The sequence below is a fragment of the Dendropsophus ebraccatus genome, chromosome 13 (assembly GCF_027789765.1).
Source record: "Dendropsophus ebraccatus isolate aDenEbr1 chromosome 13, aDenEbr1.pat, whole genome shotgun sequence".
Lineage (NCBI taxonomy): Eukaryota > Metazoa > Chordata > Amphibia > Anura > Hylidae > Dendropsophus > Dendropsophus ebraccatus.
Window position 1 is genome coordinate 14,666,883 of NC_091466.1, and position 24,689 is coordinate 14,691,571.

At 47.6% G+C, this 24,689-nt stretch overlaps 1 protein-coding gene across 4 annotated transcripts in view; it reads right to left on the reverse strand.

Annotated features, from left to right (window-relative positions):
* Positions 1-22,775: 22,775 nt before the first annotated feature.
* LOC138771282 (NACHT, LRR and PYD domains-containing protein 3-like) overlaps positions 22,776-24,689 on the reverse strand; it is a 41,526-nt gene continuing 39,612 nt past the window's right edge. For all 4 annotated transcript variants that reach the window (XM_069950890.1, XM_069950887.1, XM_069950888.1 and 1 more), the window contains one exon: positions 22,776-24,559. In XM_069950890.1, the coding sequence (XP_069806991.1) occupies positions 24,472-24,559 (88 nt within the window). In that variant the 3' untranslated portion in view covers positions 22,776-24,471. The remainder of the gene's footprint in view (positions 24,560-24,689) is intronic.

The window sequence follows — 24,689 nt, forward strand, 5'->3', positions numbered from 1 at the left end:
CACAATCCGCCCTAAGATGACGGCTAGCAACTGGGCGGCGGTCCCTGCACTGGCTAGGTGGGACACAAAGACAAGACAGACAGACAAAACACAATGAAGAATAGTCAACAGTCCAGGTCACAACAATCGGGCAGCAAAAATCACAATCCAATAAACGTAGTCAAAGTCCAGGCAATATGGTCAAGGGCAGGCGGCAAGCAAGGGAGGTCAAGGAATAAGGCAAAAATCAGGGATAGCAAATACACAGAAGATACAAGCAGGCAGAGACTAAGTCAATAACCAGCAATAAGTGCACAGACTGAGGTTTGTTATATAGGAGGCCAGAGTTCTGATCCAGAACGTAATTGGACCATCCCCCTAATCTCCAAGCACAGACAGCTGAGAACAAGACAGATCCACTGGCAGGATGACCTGTCAGTCACAGCAGAACCAGAACACAGATTAACCCAGACATGGCCAGACAGAACTCAGCAGGTGAAGTCGGGTGTGTCTCTCAAAGAGAGCAATAAACCAGTGTTCAGACACAGCAAAACAAAACACAGAACAGAATAAGAGAATATCAGCACCTTCTCGGCCGCACAGCACGAGCAGACGGACCCATAACGCTCCGCAAAGATACCATCCTGACAATCATACAGTAAGTGACCATTCCCATGGAGCCCAGCACATCGGTGCCTAAGGTTATAGTAGCAATGTGTGGGTTTACAAATGAAAAAGAAAAAAAATATCGAAGGCCCATTTGCTTCGATCCCCCTAAACCCTGAAATCTCAGGTTTGCAGGACGACTTTGGATACAGGAGCCCTTAAAACCGACCAAGGTGGGGGTACTAGGCAGCCCAGGGGGTGGCAGCTGCCATTGAAACTGAAGCTCCTGTATAAATAGGTACTGTAGACCCTCCAATGGCCATCCCTCTATCTTCACCCTGATATATGGTCACCTGTGGACCAAGGATGTGGCATCCCATTATTCATTTAACCCTGTCATAGGAAATCCCCCCCCAATTTTTTTTTTCCTTTTTTAACCCGTTAGGACCAAGGACGTGAATGTACATGCATTTCTGTCGAGTGTTCCTGCTCACAGATGTACAATTACACCCATGGTTAAAACAGGCACAGAAGCTGTCAGTGATAGCCAGGTACCCTCCAGAACTGCCAGTACCTGAGCCAGCGACCGTAGCATCTATAGGGCCAACAGAGGGAGAAATCTCCCTCTGTTCACCTTTAGAGCTCTGCAAAGCGATCACAGAGTCCCAGTGGCAGCTATGACAACCCGAAACCTCACTATTTGGTATTGTAGTGTGCACAACAATTCCCCTTTTCTACTCTATAAAACCACCACAACCCCTGTCTGCAGAGTTTGTGCTTGCTGCCGCCCCTGGTGTCCTCACAACTAGAACGAGCTCCCGAAAAACAGATAGTGCCCCAGATGATAATATTGCACTTTCTACCATGGAAACCAACCACAGTACTACAATTTTGTTGTGGGGGCTTCTTACCACCTAGATGTCTCAGTCACTATCGGCAGTGGCGTAGCCACCGTGGTCGCGGGGGTCGCCGCCGCGACCGGGCCCGCCACAAGGGGGGCCCGCGGGGCCCCCCGATCAATCACTCTTGTGACCGCAAGCATTGTTTTGCTTGCGGTCACAAGAGTCGGGCTCCGTCTTCGTAAAAAAAAAAAAAACTTACCTGACATCGCGCTCCCACGTTGATTCTCACTCCTCCTGGTCTGTCCCCGGCTGCTGCGCGGCTGCCGGGGGTGTCGCGTCTTACCCCCGGCAGCGCGCGCATCCCAGAACTCCCTGCGCGCCTTGGGCCCTGACTTCCGGTTTCCGGCGCGCAGGGAGTTCTGGGATGCGCGCGCTGCCGGGGATAAGACGCGACACCCCCGGCAGCCGCGCAGCAGCCGGGGACAGACCAGGAGGAGTGAGAATCAACGTGGGAGCGCGATGTCAGGTGAGTTAAGTTTTTTTTTTTTTTATCAGCCTGTACGGGTGGGGGGAAAGGAGGGGGCCATCTATGAGGGTGGGGGGAAAGGAGGGGGCCATCTATGAGGGTGGGGGGAAAGGAGGGGGCCATCTATGAGGGTGGGGGGAAAGGAGGGGGCCATCTATGAGGGTGGGGGGAAAGGAGGGGGCCATCTATGAGGGTGGGGGGAAAGGAGGGGGCCATCTATGAGGGTGGGGGGAAGGAGGGGGCCATCTATGAGGGTGGGGGGAAGGAGGGGGCCATCTATGAGGGTGGGGGGAAGGAGGGGGCCATCTATGAGGGTGGGGGGAAGGAGGGGGCCATCTATGAGGGTGGGGGGAAAGAGGAGCAATCTATGAGGGTGGGGGGAAAGAGGGGCCATCTATGAGAGTGGGGGGAAAGAGGGGCCATCTATGAGGGTGGGGAGAAAGAGGGGGGCCATCTATGAGGGTGGGGGGGGGAAGGGGACCATCTATAAGGGAGGGAGGAAGGGGACCATCTATAAAGGGGGGGAAAGGGGACCATCTATAAGGGAGGGGGGGAAGGGGACCATCTATAAGGGAGGGGGGGAAGGGGACCATCTATAAAGGGGGGGAAAGGGGACCATCTATAAGGGAGGGGGGAAGGGGACCATCTATAAGGGAGGGGGGGAAGGGGACCATATATAAGGGAGGGGGGGGGGGGAAGGGGACCATCTATAAGGGAGGGGGGGGAAGGGGACCATCTATAAGGGAGGGGGGGGGAAGGGGACCATCTATAAGGGAGGGTGGGGGGAGAGGGGGCCATCTATAAGGGAGGGTGGGGGGAGAGGAGACCATCCATAAGGGAGGGTGAGGAGAGAGGGGGCCATCTATAAGGGAGGGGGTATAGGGGGCCATCTATAAGGGAGGGGGTAGAGGGGGCCATCTATAAGGGAGGGGGCCATCTATTTGGGGGGGCAACATAGGGGGAGAGGGAATACACAGAGGGGGGCATATATTATTAGGAGGTCACAGAGTCAGGGCTACCCACTAAATGAGGGTGTAAAGGGGACAGTACAGATGTGCAGTGTGTAGAGAGATGGAGATGGTGTCAGAGTGTGGAGCCTAATATGTCTGTCTGGCAGATTCTGTGGATTCGTGGCTCGGAGAAGTTCTCATAACGGCCAAGGACAGATGGAGAAGAAGATGAAAAGGAAAGAACTCCGATCAGAAAAGACGTCTCCTGTGAGTCACCTGATATAACTGCACTGTAATGTATATGGTGTATAGAACCTGTGTAGAGCTGGGGCCACCTCTATATGACTGGATGAGGTGATTTAGTGTACTGGATTTGGTCAGTAACAATATGGTGGTGATGGTAGTGGTTGTGGTGTGGCGGTAATGTTTCCTCCCTATATACTGGTATTACTGGTAATATTGGTCTCAGTATACAGGATTTGGTCGGTAACAGTATGGCGGTAATAGGTAATATCTGTCTTGGTGTGTGTGTGTGTATATATATATATATATATATATATATATATATATATATATATACATACAGTGGTACCTTGGTTTAAGAGTAACTTCGTTTAAGAGCGTTTTGGTTTAACTTGGACTTGGTTTAAGAACATTGCTTTGGTTTAAGAACTTCCTGTATTGGGTGGGAGCGCGAGTGGAGAAGGGGCATGGCCTGCATAGCGGGGTCTACAGCACTGTACTCTAAACACCTTCCAAATCATAGCAGATCCCCTTCAGGCTGGGGCTTACATCAGGGGACAGGACTGTGGGGGGGGGGGTAATCTCTCCATAGCTGTAACCCCTCTCTCCCCGGACAGAGAGTGCTGCATGTATGTGCCCACATCTGTACTGCTCATTCCTTCATGCTCCCTGCAGTCTCTGTCAGCCCTTGTGTTTCCCATCCTCTCCATTACTGTACAGTACAGAATAATAAATATATTTGGGGTGCGGAACCAATTGTCTGCATTTACATGATTTCTTATAGGAAAATTTGCTTTGGTTTAAGAGTGGATTTGGATTACAAGCACGGTCCTGGAACGAATTATGCTCATAATCCAAGGCACCACTGTGTGTGTATATATATATATATATATATATATATATACACACACACACACACACACACACAACAATAGCATCACTTGGTCGTGAAAGGAGGGGGGGGGGGCCCCAAGTTGGCCTCTCGCACCAGGGCCCAGGAGACATTAGCTACGCCCCTGACTATCGGCATTGACATCTAGGGGGTTAAGCGACTGGGATCAGAGGTATCTCAAATTACGATCATTGAACGCTTTTTTAGGGTGTATAGAAGGGGACACAGCACAGACAACTCTCTGACCTCACAGCCAGAACAGGCTTCAGACAGGAGGTGCACAGCATACAATGTAAGTGAGTTACTGAGTCCTCACTGACACTGTAGGCCCCAACAGTAGTTATGTCTCTGGGTGGGGTCCATACAGGTGGGCTCAGGGCTACAACCCCCTTTGCCCCCCCCCTTCTAACTCTGTAGCCTTCTATACAGCCAAATGTAATGGTTCCTTACTCTTTCCCACCATCCCGTAGATCTCTTCCTACGCTGTTCCTGGTGCCCCTTTGTCCTTTTACAGCTGCTCTCGGGTAGCTTGTCGGGTTTCCTTGTTTCGGACAGGACCTCAGGGCACTCGAGAGATGTTGCTGGCTTATCTTGGGTATGCTGCACCTCTATTGTTTTTTTTCCTTTCTTTCGTTATTCTCCGCTCTCCCAACTCTTCTGTCCAGGATCTTCTCGAAGCAGCTGGCTCGCGAATTCCTGATGGTGGAGAGTAGTCTTCTATGAAGCAAAACAGCATTCTCTAAGATATAAATGAGGGTATGGTATAGAGTTTAGTTACAAACGATTATCTATCATGGCAGAAAGTGGTGGTGCCTGTTCTGTGCATTATCTTAGTATTCTAACAATTGTAATGGCTGTTATTCAATTCATGATAAGGCTGCAAACACACAGGGTGGATCCACAGCGGATTTCTTGCTGTGAATTCGCATCGAAATCCGCTGCGGATCCCTGGCCTGTAATGTTTTTAAGAAGACATTCTCACAGCAGGATTGACATCCTGCTGCAAGTACGTAAGGAGACCGCCCTGCAGTCTTAGAAAAGATCACCAGCACTACTTCCATGTATCCACATGAGTAAAGGATTCAAATGAGGACTTGCACATAGCCCGCACCGGGGTGCTCCTCATCGGTAAGACATGATTCATACAAATGGGTAAAGTAGAAAGCTTAGGGCACTCACCGGATTGTTGCGGTATTGCGGTATTGATGTCCCTGAAAATGTATCAACGTGAAGTTTTATCTATACAACAATAAAGGAATACTGCAACAATCCGGTGAGTGCCCACAGCTTTTTACTTTACCCATTCGTTAGGAGACCGACCTGTTAACCCTTGCCGGCATATACATTACCTGCTTTGCGGTCCGGCTTGCTTCTCAGGTTCCCGGCTAGACATCACGCTCAGCCAATCAGTGGCTGCGGCCGAGGAGCACACTGATTGGCTGAGTGGGACGTCCAGCTGGGAACCCCTGAAGCAAGCCGAACCGCGGAGCAGGTAATGTATATGCTCTGGCCGGCGGGGGTTAACAGGGCGATCTTCTTACATACTCGCAGCAGGATGACAATCCCGCTGCGAGTATGTCTTCCCATAGACATTACAGCTGCTCTCATTCCGTTACAGGTTTTTCAGCTAAAAAAACCTCCATTTCAGATGAGACGAGTCTTTAAGGGGGGTATACTCACCATAGGATAGGGGATAACAAGCTGATCGTTGAGGTTCAAACTACTCTGGGACCCCCACCAGAACACAATTTTGAATACAGCACCCACTACCCAGCGCCCACTACTCCGTTGTAGTGGACGTTCCTTTCTGCCGTGATGCGATGTTTCAGAGTCAGCCCCCTTACTCATGCGTGACCCCGAAACATCGCATCACGACAGAAAGGAACGCCCACTCAGTTGTATGCACACCTGAGATAGGTGTGAAGCAGTCCTATGTGAACAAACGATGTGAAATAAGAAAAGAAATCAATGAAAACTGAAGACAACAAAATGTGAGTCACAGTAGTTCATTGATATAGTGCTCCCGCAAAATTGGTGTATAATGGACCTTCCCTTTAAGCCCTTCCCCCAGCATTCATTCTGGGCCTCAATGTCCAAATTATTTTCTTTGTTTTTCAGAGGTCACCTTCCAGGCATAGGACCTTTTTTTTGTTAATGACATTAACCCCTTCATGACTGAGGTCATTGATGCCCGGATGTCTGGTTCATATTAAAGCAATGTTCCGACCCGCCTTCTAAGAGCCATAGCGCTTTTATTTTTCCACCAACAGGGCTGGTTGGGGTGTCATTTTTTGCGCCATGATCTGTAGTTTTTATTGGTATCATACTGGTGTAAGAGAAAAATGTTGATTTGTTTTTTATAATTTTTTTTTCTAATATGTAATTTTAAAAAATCAGCATTCCTGTTATACATCAGACACACGCTACGATATGTAATATATGTATTTATTATGTTTTTTTATATATTTTTATTTGTATAATGGGAAAGGGGTAATATAAATTTATTTCTTATAAGGGGCATTTTTATTAGGGCTTTTAAAAAAATATGTTTTACAACTTTTTTGCAATGCAAATATAGGTCCCTTAGGGGACTTATATATGCAATGCTCTGATTGCATTTACTGATGAATGCTACAGTAAGTAGAGATGAGCGAACCTCGAGCATGCTGGAGTCCATCCGAACCCGATCGTTTGGTATTTGATTAGCGGGGGCTGCTGAAGTTGGATAAAGCTCTAAGGTTGTCTGGAAAACATGGATACAGCCAATGACTATATCCATGTTTTCCACATAGCCTTAGAGCTTTATCCAACTTCAGCAGCCACCGCTAATCAAATGCCAAAAGTTCGGGTTCGGATGGACTCCAGCATGCTCCAGGTTCGCTCATCTCTAATGCTAAGCCATAGCATGGCATTCATCAATATTTTCGACAACCTGTACATAGAGTTTGCCTGAGAGCAGACTCTATAGATCGAAGATGCAACAGGTCGGAGGTGCCCGAACTTCTTTCCTGCTTGGCGCGATGATGTCACGTGCGCTGCAGCAGGAGAGAAGTTCAGGACCGCGGGGCTGCAGGGGTGAGCAGGGGCAGATTAACTTTACCATAGGCCCCGGGCTGTTCACCTAGCCTGGGCCCCCCACCCCCCACCCCACTGTAACTATGGTGGCACTAGCCTGGCGTTCATAGTACAGTATAGATAATGTCATGATGTCCTGATTTGTGCAAAATTGCCATAAAAAATGTGATTTTTTTTGCAAATCATGGCGGAAGTGTAGCCAGGAGACAGTACACCACTGAAAGTATGTCTTTTTGGGTGGTCATGGGCCCCCCAGGAGCTTAGGGCCCCGGGCTACCGCCCAAAACGCCCCTATTATAATCCGCTACTGGGGGTGAGCTGTCTGTGCAGGAAGAAGCTCACCCCGGATCGGAAGCTGCTTTGGGGGGACCTGCCCAGCCTGCCTCTGCCCCCCGGCTGCTCTCTCTTCCCCCAGCCTCTCTCCCTGCCCCCATATGCTCCCCCTGCCTGTCCCCCCAGCTGCTCCCCCTGTCCCCCAGCTGCTCCCCCTGCCTGTCCCCCCAGCTGCTCCCCCTGTCCCCCAGCTTCTCCCCTGCCCCCCAGCTTCTCCCCCGGCCCCCCAGCTGCCCCCCAGATGCTCCCCTCCCCCCAGCTGCTCCCCTGCCCCCCAGATACTCCCCTCCCCCCAGCTGCTCCCCTGCCCCCCCCCCCTCAGCTTCCCCCCTGCCCTCCAGCTGCCCCCATCTTCTCCTTGTCACCCTAGCTGCCCCCAGCTGCTCCTGCCCCCCATCTACTCCCCCCTGCTTACAAAAACATTGCTGCTTTTTTTTTTCCAGAAAAAGCAATTCTTTTTAGTTTGGGTGTGTTTTTTTTTTTTTAGTTCAGTTCCACTAAATGAATAGAGCTAAACTGCAATACCGCACTCAACCTGAGGACAGGGGGGGCTGTTGTTTTGCAAGGAAGTAGCTGTGCTTTTTCATGAGCACGAGCCAGGAGATCTGCTCCCCGCTCTATGTCATTGAAAAGACTCAGGCTTGCAAACTTTCATTATTAACCCGACCCATCATGTGACACAAAACCGGTCTTCTCCCGGCTCGTTCTCATGATCATTCAGGGTATGAACACTCAGACCCGGACAGATCAAAATATAAAATATATGGGATAGAATGGAGAAAAAAACAAAACAAAACAAAAAAAAAAACACTTGCTATGTTTACACACTGTTTACAACTGTTTTTACTTTATAATAACGGCCATTGTTTGTATAATAACGTCCATTATTTGCTTTTAGATGACAGCCCTCATTTTGACAGTGTGTGAACATAGCCTTAGAATGCAACATTCCAAAAAGTGAAAAAAATTACTCTAGTCACTAATGCTCAAAACCCTTCTGGTCATGGATGGTCATCTATTATTGTAATAAGTAACAAATTATTATAATTGATAAAAAGAAAGCCCACCAAAATAAGACAAATCCACACCAAAGAAAAATATTATTCTCTCTACCTGTTTGGGTGTCATGGGCACCTTGTGGAGGGTCCTCCTCGTCTGGGTTAGTAGGCAACTGATTGATGACTTTCTGCAGAAATATATTCCGGGGCATCCTATGGGGATGTTGGGGGTTCCTTCTGCATTTTCTTCTTGTGCATTCAGAGGTCGCGCAATACAACGATGGCAGAAGCTGTGACCACATACCAGCATGACGGGATTGGAAAAAACCTCAAGACAGATGGGACACTTCAGCTCTTTGAGGATATTCTTCAGGATCATGATGAAGAAGAGACACAATTTTTTTTTTTTTAAGTGTAAAAATTTTGCCAGAAGTGCTGCCTTGACTGTCAGCGCCAACGTCTTCTCCCACTGTGCACCGCACCACGTCGCCCCTCTCCTTTTATACCAGGAATAGAAATGGGCTGGGCCAAGTTCTAGAATATTCTAGTACTTGCAACTTCCAAGAAACAGCGTGACAGTTATGGACCAATCACCCTTCTTCACAACTTAGAATATAATAGGTTAGATGTTAGATGGGATACATCAGAGCCCCCCTTCTCACCAGTTGGTGGAATCATATAAGACCAATTTAATCTGGTATCAATCTCGTTTATGGTTCATCTGATGACTAAAATAAAAGGGGATGTCCAAAGACGAGTCCAATTTGTTATTTATTTCAGAATATTCGGCACATCCTACATTTTATACCAAAGACAAGATGTGGCGGGGAGGAGATTTTACTCAGCATTTTTAATGAAACTAATATGTACCAATGGGATAAGTGTAACTCTTCACAGTCTGGTACAGAGGAGATGACTGGATATAGGGCTTTAAAGGGGTATTCCTACCTCATCTAACCTACAGTAGTTATACTTCTAGGACTGAGCAGATACATTATCATTTAGCAAAGTTGTCTCCTTCTCCTGATATTCAGTTCTTTCCCTACCAGTATATAACCAAGAGATGGCCTCATATGGCTTCTTTCCTGCTTGTATTTAAGTTTAGGAAGTGTAATGTACCAACAGATTGGATGTGACAAAGGGGGTAGGGGGTCTACTGGTTTGAGCCAGGAATACCACCATTATTCTTAAAGTGTCACTGTCGTGAATTTTTTTTTTGCAGAAATCAATAGTCCAGGCGATTTTAAGAAACTTTGTAATTGGGTTTATTATCCGAAAAATGCATTTTTATCATGAAAAAGCAGTCTGAAGCTCTCCCCCCTGTCTTCATTGTTCTCCTATGGAGAGAGCTAAAGAAAAGACCAAAACAGGACAACAAAGAGTTAATCTACAAATCCCTCACCCGTTATCTCCTGGGACAGTCACCACTGCCCTGTCTGAGCTCAGATTACAGCTGTCACCCAGCTCTGTGCCTGTAATCCTCTGTTATCTGCTTTCTGCTGCCGGCTAACTCCCTCCTTCCTCCTCCCCCCTCCCCTCTCCCTAGAACAGACAGGGGACGTCTCCTGCAACAAGTCACAATTTTCAGATTTTTCAGAGTGGATGAAAAAGAGGAAGGAGGGGGGGACCTGGGAAAAGGCTTTTTACATGCAGATAATGGCAGATTTGGCTAATAAACCCAATTACAAAGTTTCTTAAAATCGCCTGGACTATTGATTTCTGCAAAAAAAAAAAAATACGACAGTGACTCTTTAAGCCAAAACTACAGTACCAACCTATATACCCATAATATCTAGACTTTCAGTTATCCCAAAAGGTGGAGGTGGCATCCTGTGTTTAAAGGCTAAAGGGGTCAAAGGGATTCCCTGCTATTTCATAAGTGCAGCCAGGTCAGTGATTTCCGATCCAAAAAAATAAAAAGAATAACAGAACAAAAAGAGGGAGGAAGGGATGGGGTAGAGGAAAAAAAAAATGATAAAGAGAAGAAAGGAAAAGACTAGTGATCCTAGCCAAACTAGCATGACCAAATGCGATAGAGTGCGTTCACCAGCCAGAGATTCTTCCATAAAACTCAGGTATTTCACTTCTACCACCCATTCTGTTAGGGTCTCTGGGGATATCCAGCACCTGGGAATCACTGACCTAGCTGCAGTTAGGAAATCCCTTTGACCCCTTGTGGACACAGCCAAATTGTTCAAATATGACACGTGTCACTTTATGTATAAGTAACCATGGGATGCAGTATACTGTGATCTAAGTCTTACACTAGTGTACAGTAATGTACACTAGTGTAAAAATGTAAAAACAAGTGCACCAAACACAATCCCCCCAGCCCCCCCCCTCCCCCATAATAAAAATGCATTACATTCCCCATACACTATAAAACATTACATAAAAGTGATCAAAAACACAAACGACCCAATCTATAAAACGATATCAATAATTATATTGCACGACACACGCTGTAAATAAATAAATAAAAAAACAGTACCAGAATAGCTGTATTTTATCAATCTGCTTTAGAAAATACATCATAAAAGAGATCAAAAAGTCATATACATATAAAACTTGGTATCAATAGAAACTACAGATCTTCCCACAAAAAATAAGCCCAAAACCAAAGCCCCCCCCCGGAATAACCTTAGTGTTCACAGTGATTAATTCCTTAGGGTACAAACACACTTGCCGTATTGGCAGCGAGTTTCTCGCTGAGGATCCCCGACACTGTGTACTCAATGGCAGACAAGGACGCAGCAGGGATGTACATCCCTGCTGCGAGTTTGTCCAAAGGCCGACCCGTTAACCCCCCGGCCGCTGGAGACTATACATCACCTGGTTCCGACTATACATCACCTGGTTCCGACTATACATCACCTGGTCCTTCGCTGATTCCAGGCACGTCCCACTCAGCCAATCAGTGCGCTGCCCCACCGCAGCACTGATTGGCTGAACGGGCAGTGAAGACGTCGGGAGCCCCGTAGCTTTGGAACCACTAATCACTTGTTCCACATGCTTCTGGTACTTTTTGTCCCGTCACCAAAAATCATTGGTGATGGGATAAAAAGTCAAGTGCCCCGGATTACCTGTAACCACCCCAGATTACCTGTAACCACTCCGCATTAACTGTAACCACCCCACATTACCTGTAACCACTCCGCATTAACTGTAACCACCCCACATTACCTGTAACCACTCCGCATTAACTGTAACCACCCCACATTACCTGTAACCACTCCGCATTACCTGTAACCACCCCAGATTACCTGTAACCACTCCGCATTAACTGTAACCACCCCAGATTACATGTAACCACTCCGCATTACTTGTAACCACTCCGCATTACCTGTAACCACCCCAGATTACCTGTAACCACCCCAGATTACCTGTAACCACCCCAGATTACCTGTAACCACTCCAGATTACCTGTAACCGCTCCAGATTACCTGTAACCACCCCACATTACCTGTAACCACTCCGCATTACCTGTAACCACCCCAGATTACCTGTAACCACTCTGCATTACCTGTAACCACCCCAGATTACCTGTAACCACTCTGCATTACTTGTAACCACTCCAGATTACCTGTAACCACTCCGCATTACCTGTAACCACTCCAGATTACCTGTAACCACCCCAGATTACCTGTAACCACTCCAGATTACCTGTAACCGCTCCAGATTACCTGTAACCGCTCCAGATTACCTGTAACCACCCCAGATTACCTGTAACCACTCCAGATTACCTGTAACCACTCCGCATTACCTGTAACCACTCCAGATTACCTGTAACCGCTCCAGATTACCTGTAACCGCTCCAGATTACCTGTAACCACCCCAGATTACCTGTAACCGCTCCAGATTACCTGTAACCACCCCACATTACCTGTAACCACTTCGCATTACCTGTAACCACCCCACATTACCTGTAACCACTCCGCATTACCTGTAACCACCCCAGATTACCTGTAACCACTCCGCATTAACTGTAACCACCCCAGATTACATGTAACCACTACGCATTACTTGTAACCACCCCAGATTACCTGTAACCACCCCAGATTACCTGTAACCACCCCAGATTACCTGTAACCACTCCGCATTACCTGTAACCACCCCAGATTACATGTAACCACTACGCATTACTTGTAACCACCCCAGATTACCTGTAACCACCCCAGATTACCTGTAACCACCGCAGATTACCTGTAACCACCCCAGATTACCTGTAACCACTCCGCATTATTTGTAACCACCCCAGATTACCTGTAACCACTCCGCATTACCTGTAACCACCCCACATTACCTGTAACCACTCCGCATTAACTGTAACCACCCCAGATTACATGTAACCACTACGCATTACTTGTAACCACCCCAGATTACCTGTAACCACCCCAGATTACCTGTAACCACTCCGCATTATTTGTAACCACCCCAGATTACCTGTAACCACCCCACATTACCTGTAACCACTCCGCATTACCTGTAACCACTCCAGATTACCTGTAACCACTCCAGATTACCTGTAACCACTCCGCATTACCTGTAACCACCCCAGATTACCTGTAACCACCCCACATTACCTGTAACCACTCCGCATTACCTGTAACCACCCCACATTACCTGTAATCACTCCGCATTACCTGTAACCACCCCAGATTACCTGTAAGCACCCCAGATTACCTGTAACCACCACAGATTACATGTAACCACTACGCATTACTTGTAACCACCCCAGATTACCTGTAACCACCCCAGATTACCTGTAACCACTCCGCATTATTTGTAACCACCCCAGATTACCTGTAACCACCCCACATTACCTGTAACCACTCCGCATTACCTGTAACCACCCCAGATTACCTGTAACCACTCCGCATTACCTGTAACCGCTCCAGATTACCTGTAACCACCCCACATTACCTGTAACCACTTCGCATTACCTGTAACCACCCCACATTACCTGTAACCACTCCGCATTACCTGTAACCACCCCAGATTACCTGTAACCACTCCGCATTAACTGTAACCACCCCAGATTACATGTAACCACTACGCATTACTTGTAACCACCCCAGATTACCTGTAACCACCCCAGATTACCTGTAACCACCCCAGATTACCTGTAACCACTCCGCATTACCTGTAACCACCCCAGATTACATGTAACCACTACGCATTACTTGTAACCACCCCAGATTACCTGTAACCACCCCAGATTACCTGTAACCACCGCAGATTACCTGTAACCACCCCAGATTACCTGTAACCACTCCGCATTATTTGTAACCACCCCAGATTACCTGTAACCACTCCGCATTACCTGTAACCACCCCACATTACCTGTAACCACTCCGCATTAACTGTAACCACCCCAGATTACATGTAACCACTACGCATTACTTGTAACCACCCCAGATTACCTGTAACCACCCCAGATTACCTGTAACCACTCCGCATTACCTGTAACCACCCCAGATTACCTGTAACCACTCCAGATTACCTGTAACCACTCCAGATTACCTGTAACCACTCCGCATTACCTGTAACCACCCCAGATTACCTGTAACCACCCCACATTACCTGTAACCACTCCGCATTACCTGTAACCACCCCACATTACCTGTAATCACTCCGCATTACCTGTAACCACCCCAGATTACCTGTAAGCACCCCAGATTACCTGTAACCACCACAGATTACCTGTAACCACTCCGCATTATTTGTAACCACCCCAGATTACCTGTAACCACCCCACATTACCTGTAACCACTCCGCATTACCTGTAACCACCCCAGATTACCTGTAACCACTCCAGATTACCTGTAACCACTTCGCATTACCTGTAACCACCCCAGATTACCTGTAACCACCCCAGATTACCTGTAACCACTCCGCATTACTTGTAACCACCCCAGATTACCTGTAACCACCCCAGATTACCTGTAACCACTCCGCATTACCTGTAACCACCCCAGATTACCTGTAACCACTCCGCATTAACTGTAACCACCCCAGATTACCTGTAACCACTCCGCAATACTTGTAACCACCCCAGATTACCTGTAACCACCCCATATTACCTGTAACCACTCCGCATTACCTGTAACTATTCCGCATTACCTGTAACCACTCCGCATTACCTGTAACCACTCCAGATTACCTGTAACCACTCCAGATTACCTGTAACCACTCCGCATTACCTGTAACCACTCCGCATTACCTGTAACCACCCCAGATTACCTGTAACCACCCCACATTACCTGTAACCACTCCGCATTACCTGTAACCACCCCAGATTACCTGTAACCACTCCAGATTACCTGTAACCACTCCGCATTACCTGTAACCACCTCAGATTACCTGTAACCACTCCGCATTACCTGTAACCACCCCAGATTACCTGTAACCACTCCAGATTACCTGTAACCACTCTGCATTACCTGTAACCACCCCAGATTACCTGTAACCACTCCGCATTACCTGTAACCACCCCAGATTACCTGTAACCACCCCAGATTACCTGTAACCACTCCAGATTACCTGTAACCACTCCAGATTACCTGTAACCACTCCGCATTACCTGTAACCACCCCAGATTACCTGTAACCACCCCACATTACCTGTAACCACCCCACATTACCTGTAACCACCCCACATTACCTGTAACCACTCCGCATTACCTGTAACCACCCCAGATTACCTGTAACCACTCCAGATTACCTGTAACCACTCCAGATTACCTGTAACCACTCCGCATTACCTGTAACCACCCCAGATTACCTGTAACCACTCCGCATTAACTGTAACCACCCCAGATTACCTGTAACCACTCCGCAATTACTTGTAACCACCCCAGATTACCTGTAACCACTCCAGATTACCTGTAACCACTCCAGATTACCTGTAACCACTCCAGATTACCTGTAACCACTCCGCATTACCTGTAACCACTCCGCATTACCTGTAACCACCCCAGATTACCTGTAACCACTCCGCATTACCTGTAACCACCCCATATTACCTGTAACCACTCCGCATTACCTGTAACCACTCCGCATTACCTGTAACCACCCCAGATTACCTGTAACCACTCCGCATTACCTGTAACCACCCCATATTACCTGTAACCACTCCGCATTACCTGTAACCACCCCAGATTACCTGTAACCACTCCGCATTACCTGTAACCACCCCAGATTACCTGTAACCACCCCAGATTACCTGTAACCACCCCGCATTATTTGTAACCACCCCAGATTACCTGTAACCACCCCATATTACCTGTAACCACTCCGCATTACCTGTAACCACCCCAGATTACCTGTAACCACTCCGCATTACCTGTAACCACTCCGCATTACCTGTTACCACTCCGCATTACCTGTAACCACTCCGCATTACCTGTAACCACTCCGCATTACCTGTAACCACCCCAGATTACCTGTAACCACTCCGCATTACCTGTAAGCACCCCGCATTACCTGTAACCACCCCAGATTACCTGTAACCACTCCAGATTACCTGTAACCACTCCGCATTACCTGTAACCACTCCGCATTACCTGTAACCACTCCAGATTACCTGTAACCACTCCGCATTACCTGTAACCACTCCGCATTACCTGTAACCACCCCAGATTACCTGTAACCACTCCGCATTACCTGTAACCACCCCACATTACCTGTAACCACTCCGCATTACCTGTAACCACTCCGCATTACCTGTAACCACTCCGCATTACCTGTAACCACCCCAGATTACCTGTAACCACTCCGCATTACCTGTAACCACCCCAGATTACCTGTAACCACCCCAGATTACCTGTAACCACCCCGCATTATTTGTAACCACCCCAGATTACCTGTAACCACCCCAGATTACCTGTAACCACTCCGCATTACCTGTAACCACCCCAGATTACCTGTAACCACTCCGCATTACCTGTAACCACTCCGCATTACCTGTTACCACTCCGCATTACCTGTAACCACTCCGCATTACCTGTAACCACTCCGCATTACCTGTAACCACTCCGCATTACCTGTAACCACCCCAGATTACCTGTAACCACTCCGCATTACCTGTAACCACCCCGCATTACCTGTAACCACCCCAGATTACCTGTAACCACTCCAGATTACCTGTAACCACTCCGCATTACCTGTAACCACTCCAGATTACCTGTAACCACTCCGCATTACCTGTAACCACTCCGCATTACCTGTAACCACCCCAGATTACCTGTAACCACTCCGCATTACCTGTAACCACCCCATATTACCTGTAACCACTCCGCATTACCTGTAACCACTCCGCATTACCTGTAACCACTCCGCATTACCTGTAACCACCCCAGATTACCTGTAACCACTCCGCATTACCTGTAACCACCCCAGATTACCTGTAACCACCCCAGATTACCTGTAACCACCCCGCATTATTTGTAACCACCCCAGATTACCTGTAACCACCCCATATTACCTGTAACCACTCCGCATTACCTGTAACCACCCCAGATTACCTGTAACCACTCCGCATTACCTGTAACCACTCCGCATTACCTGTTACCACTCCACATTACCTGTAACCACTCCGCATTACCTGTAACCACTCCGCATTACCTGTAACCACCCCAGATTACCTGTAACCACTCCGCATTACCTGTAACCACCCCAGATTATTCATAACCACTCCAGTTTACCTGTAACTGCTAAGATTACCCGTAACCACCCCAGATAGCCAGTAAACACCCCCAGATTGCCCATAAACACCCCAGATTGCCACAGACTGCTCTTACCACCCCAGATTGCCCATAAACACTCCAGATAGCAAGTAAACACTCCCAGGTTGCCCTTCACTACCTCAGATTACCTGTAATCTCATTTAAATAGCGCTATTCTAATAACCATTACTAGCTGCGGTTTTGCACCAGCAAAATGACGCTCCTTCCCTTCTGAGCCCTGCTGCGTGCCCATACAGTGGTTTATGCCCACATATGGGGTACCGTTGTACTCAAACTAAACAAACATAGTATTGAAAAAATTCATCTTTTTCATTTTTACTTTCTAATTTTGAATCCTTTCCTCTAATACCTGTGGGGTCAAAATGCTCACTGCACCCCAAGATGACTTCTTTGAGGGGTGCCCTTTCCAAAATGGGGTGACTTTGGGGGGGTTTCTCTTCTGCGGACACTACAGGGGCTCTGCAAACGCACCCGTTGCTTGGAAACTTCTTCAGAAAAATCTGTACTGCAAATGCTAATTGGCGCTCCTTCCCTTCTGAGCCTGGCTGTGTGCCCATACAGTGGTTTATGCCCACATATGGGGTACCATTGTACTCAGGAGAACCTGCGTTACAGATTTTTGGGGAGCGCTTTCTCTCCCTTTCCTTGTAAAGTTGAGAAATTTCAAACTAAACAAACATATTATTGGAAAAATTCTGGAATGGGTGGATCGGACAATCGAAGGAATGTTAGTGGAATCCTTCTCAGATTTATATAAAACGGAGGGCATGGCCCCAAAAGAGCAAATAACACAATTCCTAAATTCTTTAACTATGCCAAGGATAGATGAGGAAGTGAAACGAGAGCTGGAGAGGCCCTTTTCTATACAAAAGTTATCACAGATTTTTAGAACACTGCCAAACAACTCGTCACCCAGACCTGACAGGATACCGTTTGAGTTGTACAAAAAATATGTCAACCAGGGCCGCTTTAACCAGAGGGCACATGGTGCACGTGCACCGGGCCCACTGGTTAAAGGGGCCCACCCTGCGCAGGGCCGACTTTTGCTCTGTGCGACCAGTGGGGTCACACAGGGCTCCGGCCACCAGCCTGTCAGGGGGGCGCCATCGGGATGGGTAAATTACCCATCCATGGCGCCCCCTGCAGGGCCCCCCCGCCTGCTGCTGCGCTCTGCACTGTAGCTATGAGCGCTCGTAACGAGCAGCAGCGGCACTGACAGGTCGGGAGCCATTGGCTCCCTCCCTGTCGGTCATCCTTGTGGGCGCAGGCAGTGCTTTGCCTGAGGTCACAAGAGAGCGGCCTCTTGTGACCGCAGGTAAAGCACTGCCTGCGGCCACAAGGGTGAAGTGATGAGAAGAGGAACGCGCAGACCCAGGTGAGTATAAAGTGTTTTTTTTTAATTTGCTATATGGGAGGGGGGGCACAAAGGGGGGCTATATTACGGGGGGGGCAGCACACAGCGGGGGTGTATACTACTAGGGGTGCCACAGGGGGGGTCTATATACTACTGGGGGGGCACACAGGGGGTATATATAACTTGGGGAGGGCACAGGGGGGCTATATACTACTGGGGGTGCAAGGGGGGACTATATACTACTGGGGGAGCACAGGGGATATATATACTACTGGAGGGTGCACAGGGGGGTATAAATACTACTGGGGAATGCACAGGGGGACTATATACTACTGGGGGGAGCACAGGGGATATATATACTACTGGAGGGTGCACAGGGGGGTATATATACTACTGGGGAATGCACAGGGAGACTATATACTACTGGGGGCGCACAGGGGATATACATACTACTGTGGGTGCACAGGGGGAGTATATACTACTGGGGGAGCACAGGGGATATATATATTACTGGGGGCTGCACGGGGGTATATATACTACTGGGGGATGCACAGGGGGGTATATATAACTGGGGGAGCACAGATGGGGCTATATACTACTGGGGGCAGCACCTAGTGGTCTATAGTACTGGGGGCAGCACACAAGGGGTCTATATACTACTGGGGGCAGCACAATGGGGTCTATATACTACTGGGGGGTGCACAGGGGGTATATATACTACTGGGAGCAGCACCTAGTGGTCTATAGTACTGGGGGCAGCACACAGCTGTCTTTACTACTGGGTAGCACACAGCTGTGGGGGAGCACAGAGGGGTGTAACTACTATATAGGGGGAAATAGGGGGGTAACTACTGTATAGGGGTACAGGGGACCTTACTACTGGATGTGTTGGAGCCTAAAATGTTTCTCTGGCAGATTCTGGAGAGAAGATTCACAGCCAGGGAAGACTTCAAGGTGGCCCACGCTGGATGGAGTGAAAGAAAAGGTGAAAGACTCTGATGAGAGAAGACGCCCCCTGTGAGTAAATGGATGTAACTGTTATAGGGCTGTAGTGATAGTGGTCATGGTGTGGCGGTATTATATAATGGTATCATTGGTGATATCGTTATGAGGTAACTACCATATGTATTGGGGCTCTTAATACAGTGTGGGGACATTTTCAGGGGATTATACTGTGTGTGGAGCTCCGATTCTGATAACGCTGGGTTGGGGGGGCCCACTCTTGAGGCCTGTCCACTGGGCCCACCAATGTATTAAAACGGCCCTGATGTCAACGTGCTGCTTCCTAAAATAATGGAAGTCAAAACATCTAAAAAAAATAAATCAATGTCACCACAGTGCTGAGGACGAGTAGACATTGGTCTTCACACGGTGCTCTTCAGATCTCTGTCCTGAGAGCCTCGGAGGACAGAGATCTGATCTGCGGTGTGAAGACCAACGTCTACTCGTCCTCAGCACTGTGGTGACTGATTTATTTTTTGTAGATGTTTTGTTATATAATTTGAACTATGCTACTATAAAGAAAGAAAGTTTTTTCGCAAATCCTATTTTGTCTTGATGAAAATAAAAAAGAAAATTGATATATGGGCCAAATTACCAATATCTGTGGCCGATAGGGCAGCGTTGGTGAAAATGGTGGTCGCAAATTGCGTATTACCCTCAAATTGCGTATTACCCGGCGACATCCCCGGTGTGGATCTCAGACAAATATTTTAGGGAGCTGGAAACTACCCTTAATAAATTAATATGGGCCAACAGCAGACCGAGGACCCGGTATAAATCCTTTACCCCGATAAAAGAGGATGGGGTCTCGCCTTACCAGATTTTAGGCTTTACTTCTACGCAAATACACTTTTACAAATGATGAACCAAAATAAGTTAGTAGGGAAACACATATTAAAACATAGCCGCGCAATGGCAGAATCAATACTGGGCATAGTGGGAACAGATATTAAGGAAAATATCACAAAGATAAGAGTTAAGAGAAGAGTTAAAGAGTTAAAAGTTAAGAGAATATGTCAAATTCAAACTAGCACAAAGGTCAATAGGTTATGGGAAAAATCTAATTTTTTCAGAAGGGACAAAAATAGACCACCCCCCATGGGTTAGGGTAGGGATTAAATGGGTTTCACAATTATTTGAGAATTGTCAGCTTATTTCATTAGAACAGCTACAACAAGAATACAGGTTAAAGAGACGATTTGGGTTTATTTATGCCCAACTTAAACATGCAGTGAGATACACATTAAGGTTACAAACCCACTTGCCGGATCTGCAGCGAGTCTCCTTGCTGCGTTTTTGCAGCGAGACTCGCTGCAGATCCTGGCCCTATACTTTCAATAGCAGAGAAACTCGCAGCAGGGATGTACATCCCTGCTGCGATTTTGTCTGCAGCCCGCCCCATTAACCCCCCGGCCGCCGGATTTTGTCTGCAGCCCGACATTATACATTACCCGATCCCCGTTCCTGCTTGCTTCGGGGCTCCCGGTGTCTTCACGGCCCGCCCGGCCAATCAGTGCGCTGCGGCGGGGCAGCGCACTGATTGGCCGGGCGGAACGTGCCGGGAGCCGCTGAAGCAAGCAGGAGCCGGGATCAGGTAATGTATATCGCCCCCGGCCGCACGATCGCCTGCAGCCCCCCAGCCCCCGACCACACCATCGCCCGCAGCCCCCGGCTGCACCATCGCCCCCAGCCTTGCAGCCCCCGACCTCACGATCGCCTGCAGCGGGCGATCGTGCAGCCGGGGGCTGCGGGGCTGGGGGCTGCGGGCGATCATGCGGCCGGGGGCTGCGGAGCTGCGGGCGATCGTGCGGCCGGGGGCTGGGGGGCTGCAGGCGATCGTGCGGCCGGGGGCTGGGGGGCTGCAGGCGATCGTGCGGCCGGGGGCTGGGGGGCTGCAGGCGATCGTGCGGCCGGGGGCTGGGGGGCTGCAGGCGATCGTGCGGCCGGGGGCTGGGGGGCTGGGGGCGATGGTGCGGCCGGGGGCTGCTGGCGATGGTGCGGCCGGGGGCTGGGGGGCCGGGGGCTGCGGGGCGATCGGGGCTGCAGGGGGGCGGGCAGGATATACATTACCAGGTCCCCGCTCCTGCTTGCTTCGGCGGCTCCCGGCACGTTCCGCCCGGCCAATCAGTGCGCTGCCCCGCCGCAGCGTACTGATTGGCCGGGCGGGCCGTGAAGACACCGGGAGCCCCGAAGCAAGCAGGAACGGGGACCCGGTAATGTATAATGTCCGGCGGCCGGGGGGTTAATGGGGCGGGCTGCAGACAAAATCGCAGCAGGGATGTACATCCCTGCTGCGAATTTCTCTGCTATTGAAAGTATAGGGCCAGGATCTGCAGCGAGTCTCGCTGCAAAAACGCAGCAAGGAGACTCGCTGCAGATCCGGCAAGTGGGTTTGTAACCTAAATAAAGTTATATTCAAAGTACAGGAGTATGTGTTAGTGAACACTTTAATGAAATGCAGTGGAAGTAAGAGGGGAGAACAAAGGAAAATATATCATATTTTATTGAATGACACAATAGGGGTGACGAGAAATATAAAAAAACACTTATGGAAAAAGGAGATAGGGACAATTTTGGAAGAAGAGAAAATATTTATGTGTATTAGTTGTGTGGCATGGACAATGTTAAAGGACTTTGATGAAGGCTAACTTTAAGCTGTACTATGCCACTTTGTTTTTATTTTGATAATGTAATTTTAGAAGAAATGGGGGGAAAGAAAAAAAAAAAAAAAAGATTGAAACAGTAAGCTATTGTCATAAGTCATAACACATTCCCATGAACCCCTTGGTGACATGTGCTGTATATTTATGAGGGATGCATGCTCCTGAGCCAGCTTCATAGGCCGCAGGTGCCTTTGCTATAAGTAGCTTTATTGACTGTTATTGACTGACATTGGCAACTATACTGATCCCGGACAATTAACCCCCCAAATATTGAGGTCTATAGCAATCACAGCATATAGGAGATTGTCAGACAGGTTCCTTTCCTGTCAGACCCCTAATAAACACCTGCACCTCTCAATTGCGGAGTGCTGACCTGAAGGCACCTGTGCTTGCCATAGCAAATCTGCCACAAGCAGGCTGTACTAGAAGATCTCTGATTTCACAACTAATGCAATAACATTACACTGAGTTGTATAAGCAATCAAATGATTGTTTATAAAAGTCCCCTAATAGGTGAAAAAAAAGACAAAGGTTTTTTATAAAAATATAAAAATTTTAATCCCTCATTTTTTTCACGTTTCAAATAAATAGTCAAAATTTTAAAATTCACATATTTGGTATTGTTACTTTCGGAAATGTCTGAACCTTTAAAATATTACATTATTGATACGGAAAAGTAAACACTGTAAATAAAAAAAAATAATTAAAAAAACATGTCCAATACCAGAATTACTTCCTCAGAATGGTACTGGTAAAGTCTATGGATCATCTTGCAAATGATGAGCCCTCACACAGCTTTTTAGAAGAATAAATGAAAAAGAGGGCAATTTAAAGCATTTTTATTTTTGTAAACAATTTAAAAAATGTTTTTTTTTCAACCATCCCTGTAAGGCTGAGTTCACACTACGTTTTGCAATTGTTTTTTTTCCGTCCGTTTTACAAAAAAAACGGTTGCAATTGTGTGCATCTGTTTTGATCCGTTTTTCCATTGACTTCTATTATAAAGAAAGGATCAAACACGTAATTTTTTTTACATTGAAATCAATGGAGAAATTTATCAAAACGGATGCACACAAATGCATCAGTTTTTCCATCAGTTTTTTTGCAAAATCGAATGAAAAAAAAAAAAACATATTGCAAAAACATAGTGTGAACCTAGCCTAATCGACCTGGCTTGCAGAATATAGATAACATGTCAGTTTTACTCCATAGTAAATGGTGTAAAAATGAACCCCACATAAATATTTTTAGTATAAATAAATACATTTTACGGTAAAATAGAGGGTGTCATTACAAAGTGAATCTTCTTGTGTGCACTTTATGTATGAAAAAATATGGTGTGGAGGGAAAAACAAAAACGCCTGATCGTCAGTTCAGGATCGTTTGTACGGTATTTAAAAGGGGCCTTTATCGTCTGCACGTCTCCTGTTTAGATGAAGAAGACGAGGAGCATGGCCGATAATGATCATTTAGGCTATGTTCCCAATAATGATCATTGTTAGCAGTCGTCTATATAACAAGATGGCCGCCTTACCCAACTATGTTCCCGAAGTGCGAAAACAGCCTTATATTGCTGCACAAAAGATTAAAGCAGCCAATGAACAACGTTCAGTCGTCAACTCATTGCTGTCTCTTTTAAAGCCCTATTACACAAGACGATTATCTGCCGTATTTGACCGGTATCGGCCGTTACAGCCGATAATCGTTGTGTGTAATAGCAGGCAACAATCAGCCGAACGATGAACGATGTCGGCTGATGGATCAGGATAGCAACAATCTGCTGCCGTTTGCTGCCGGAATAGGAGCGGCGGCAGCAAACCGCCACTATCCTCTATGGGCTGCCCGGACGATCTACAATCACCCAGGCAGCCCCCCCGCAGCTCCTCACGGCCCCTCCCACGCTCACCCGCTCGCTGCCGCCATGTGTGTATTAACAGCGGCAGCGAGCAGGGAACAAGGAGCAAACGAGCGCTGACAGTCGTATGTAATAGGGGATTTTCACAGGCCGATTATTTGGTAAATGGATGCTTCTTGGAAGGCCCACTACCTTTAATCAGCCCGTGTTAAAAGGACCCTTATGAATGGATTTATTTACTGGACAAGGTGTTGGCTCACAGGGCGTATTCCTAGTATCATGTTTCCCAATCTTCAACACATCATCAATGTTACCCAGATTGCACCAGGAAATACTATAGATCACCTGAAGAAGCACTGTGACTGTCACAGTCCTGTTATCTGCCTATCCCACATCTTCTTGTTTGTTCAGTAAGTTACATCCATATTAGTTTTTTTTCCTTGTAGCCTTCTTAAGGCCTCCTTCTCCGTCTCAGACAATCCATTGCTCTTCATGCTACGACAAAAACAGAATTAGTATTAGTGAAGTGATTGGCCTGAACCTGTACAATCCAGACCTGGTGAAACTAGGGGGTTTCTTACTACAATGATGCCATTTTCCTGAGCATGATGTGTACTGTGAACAG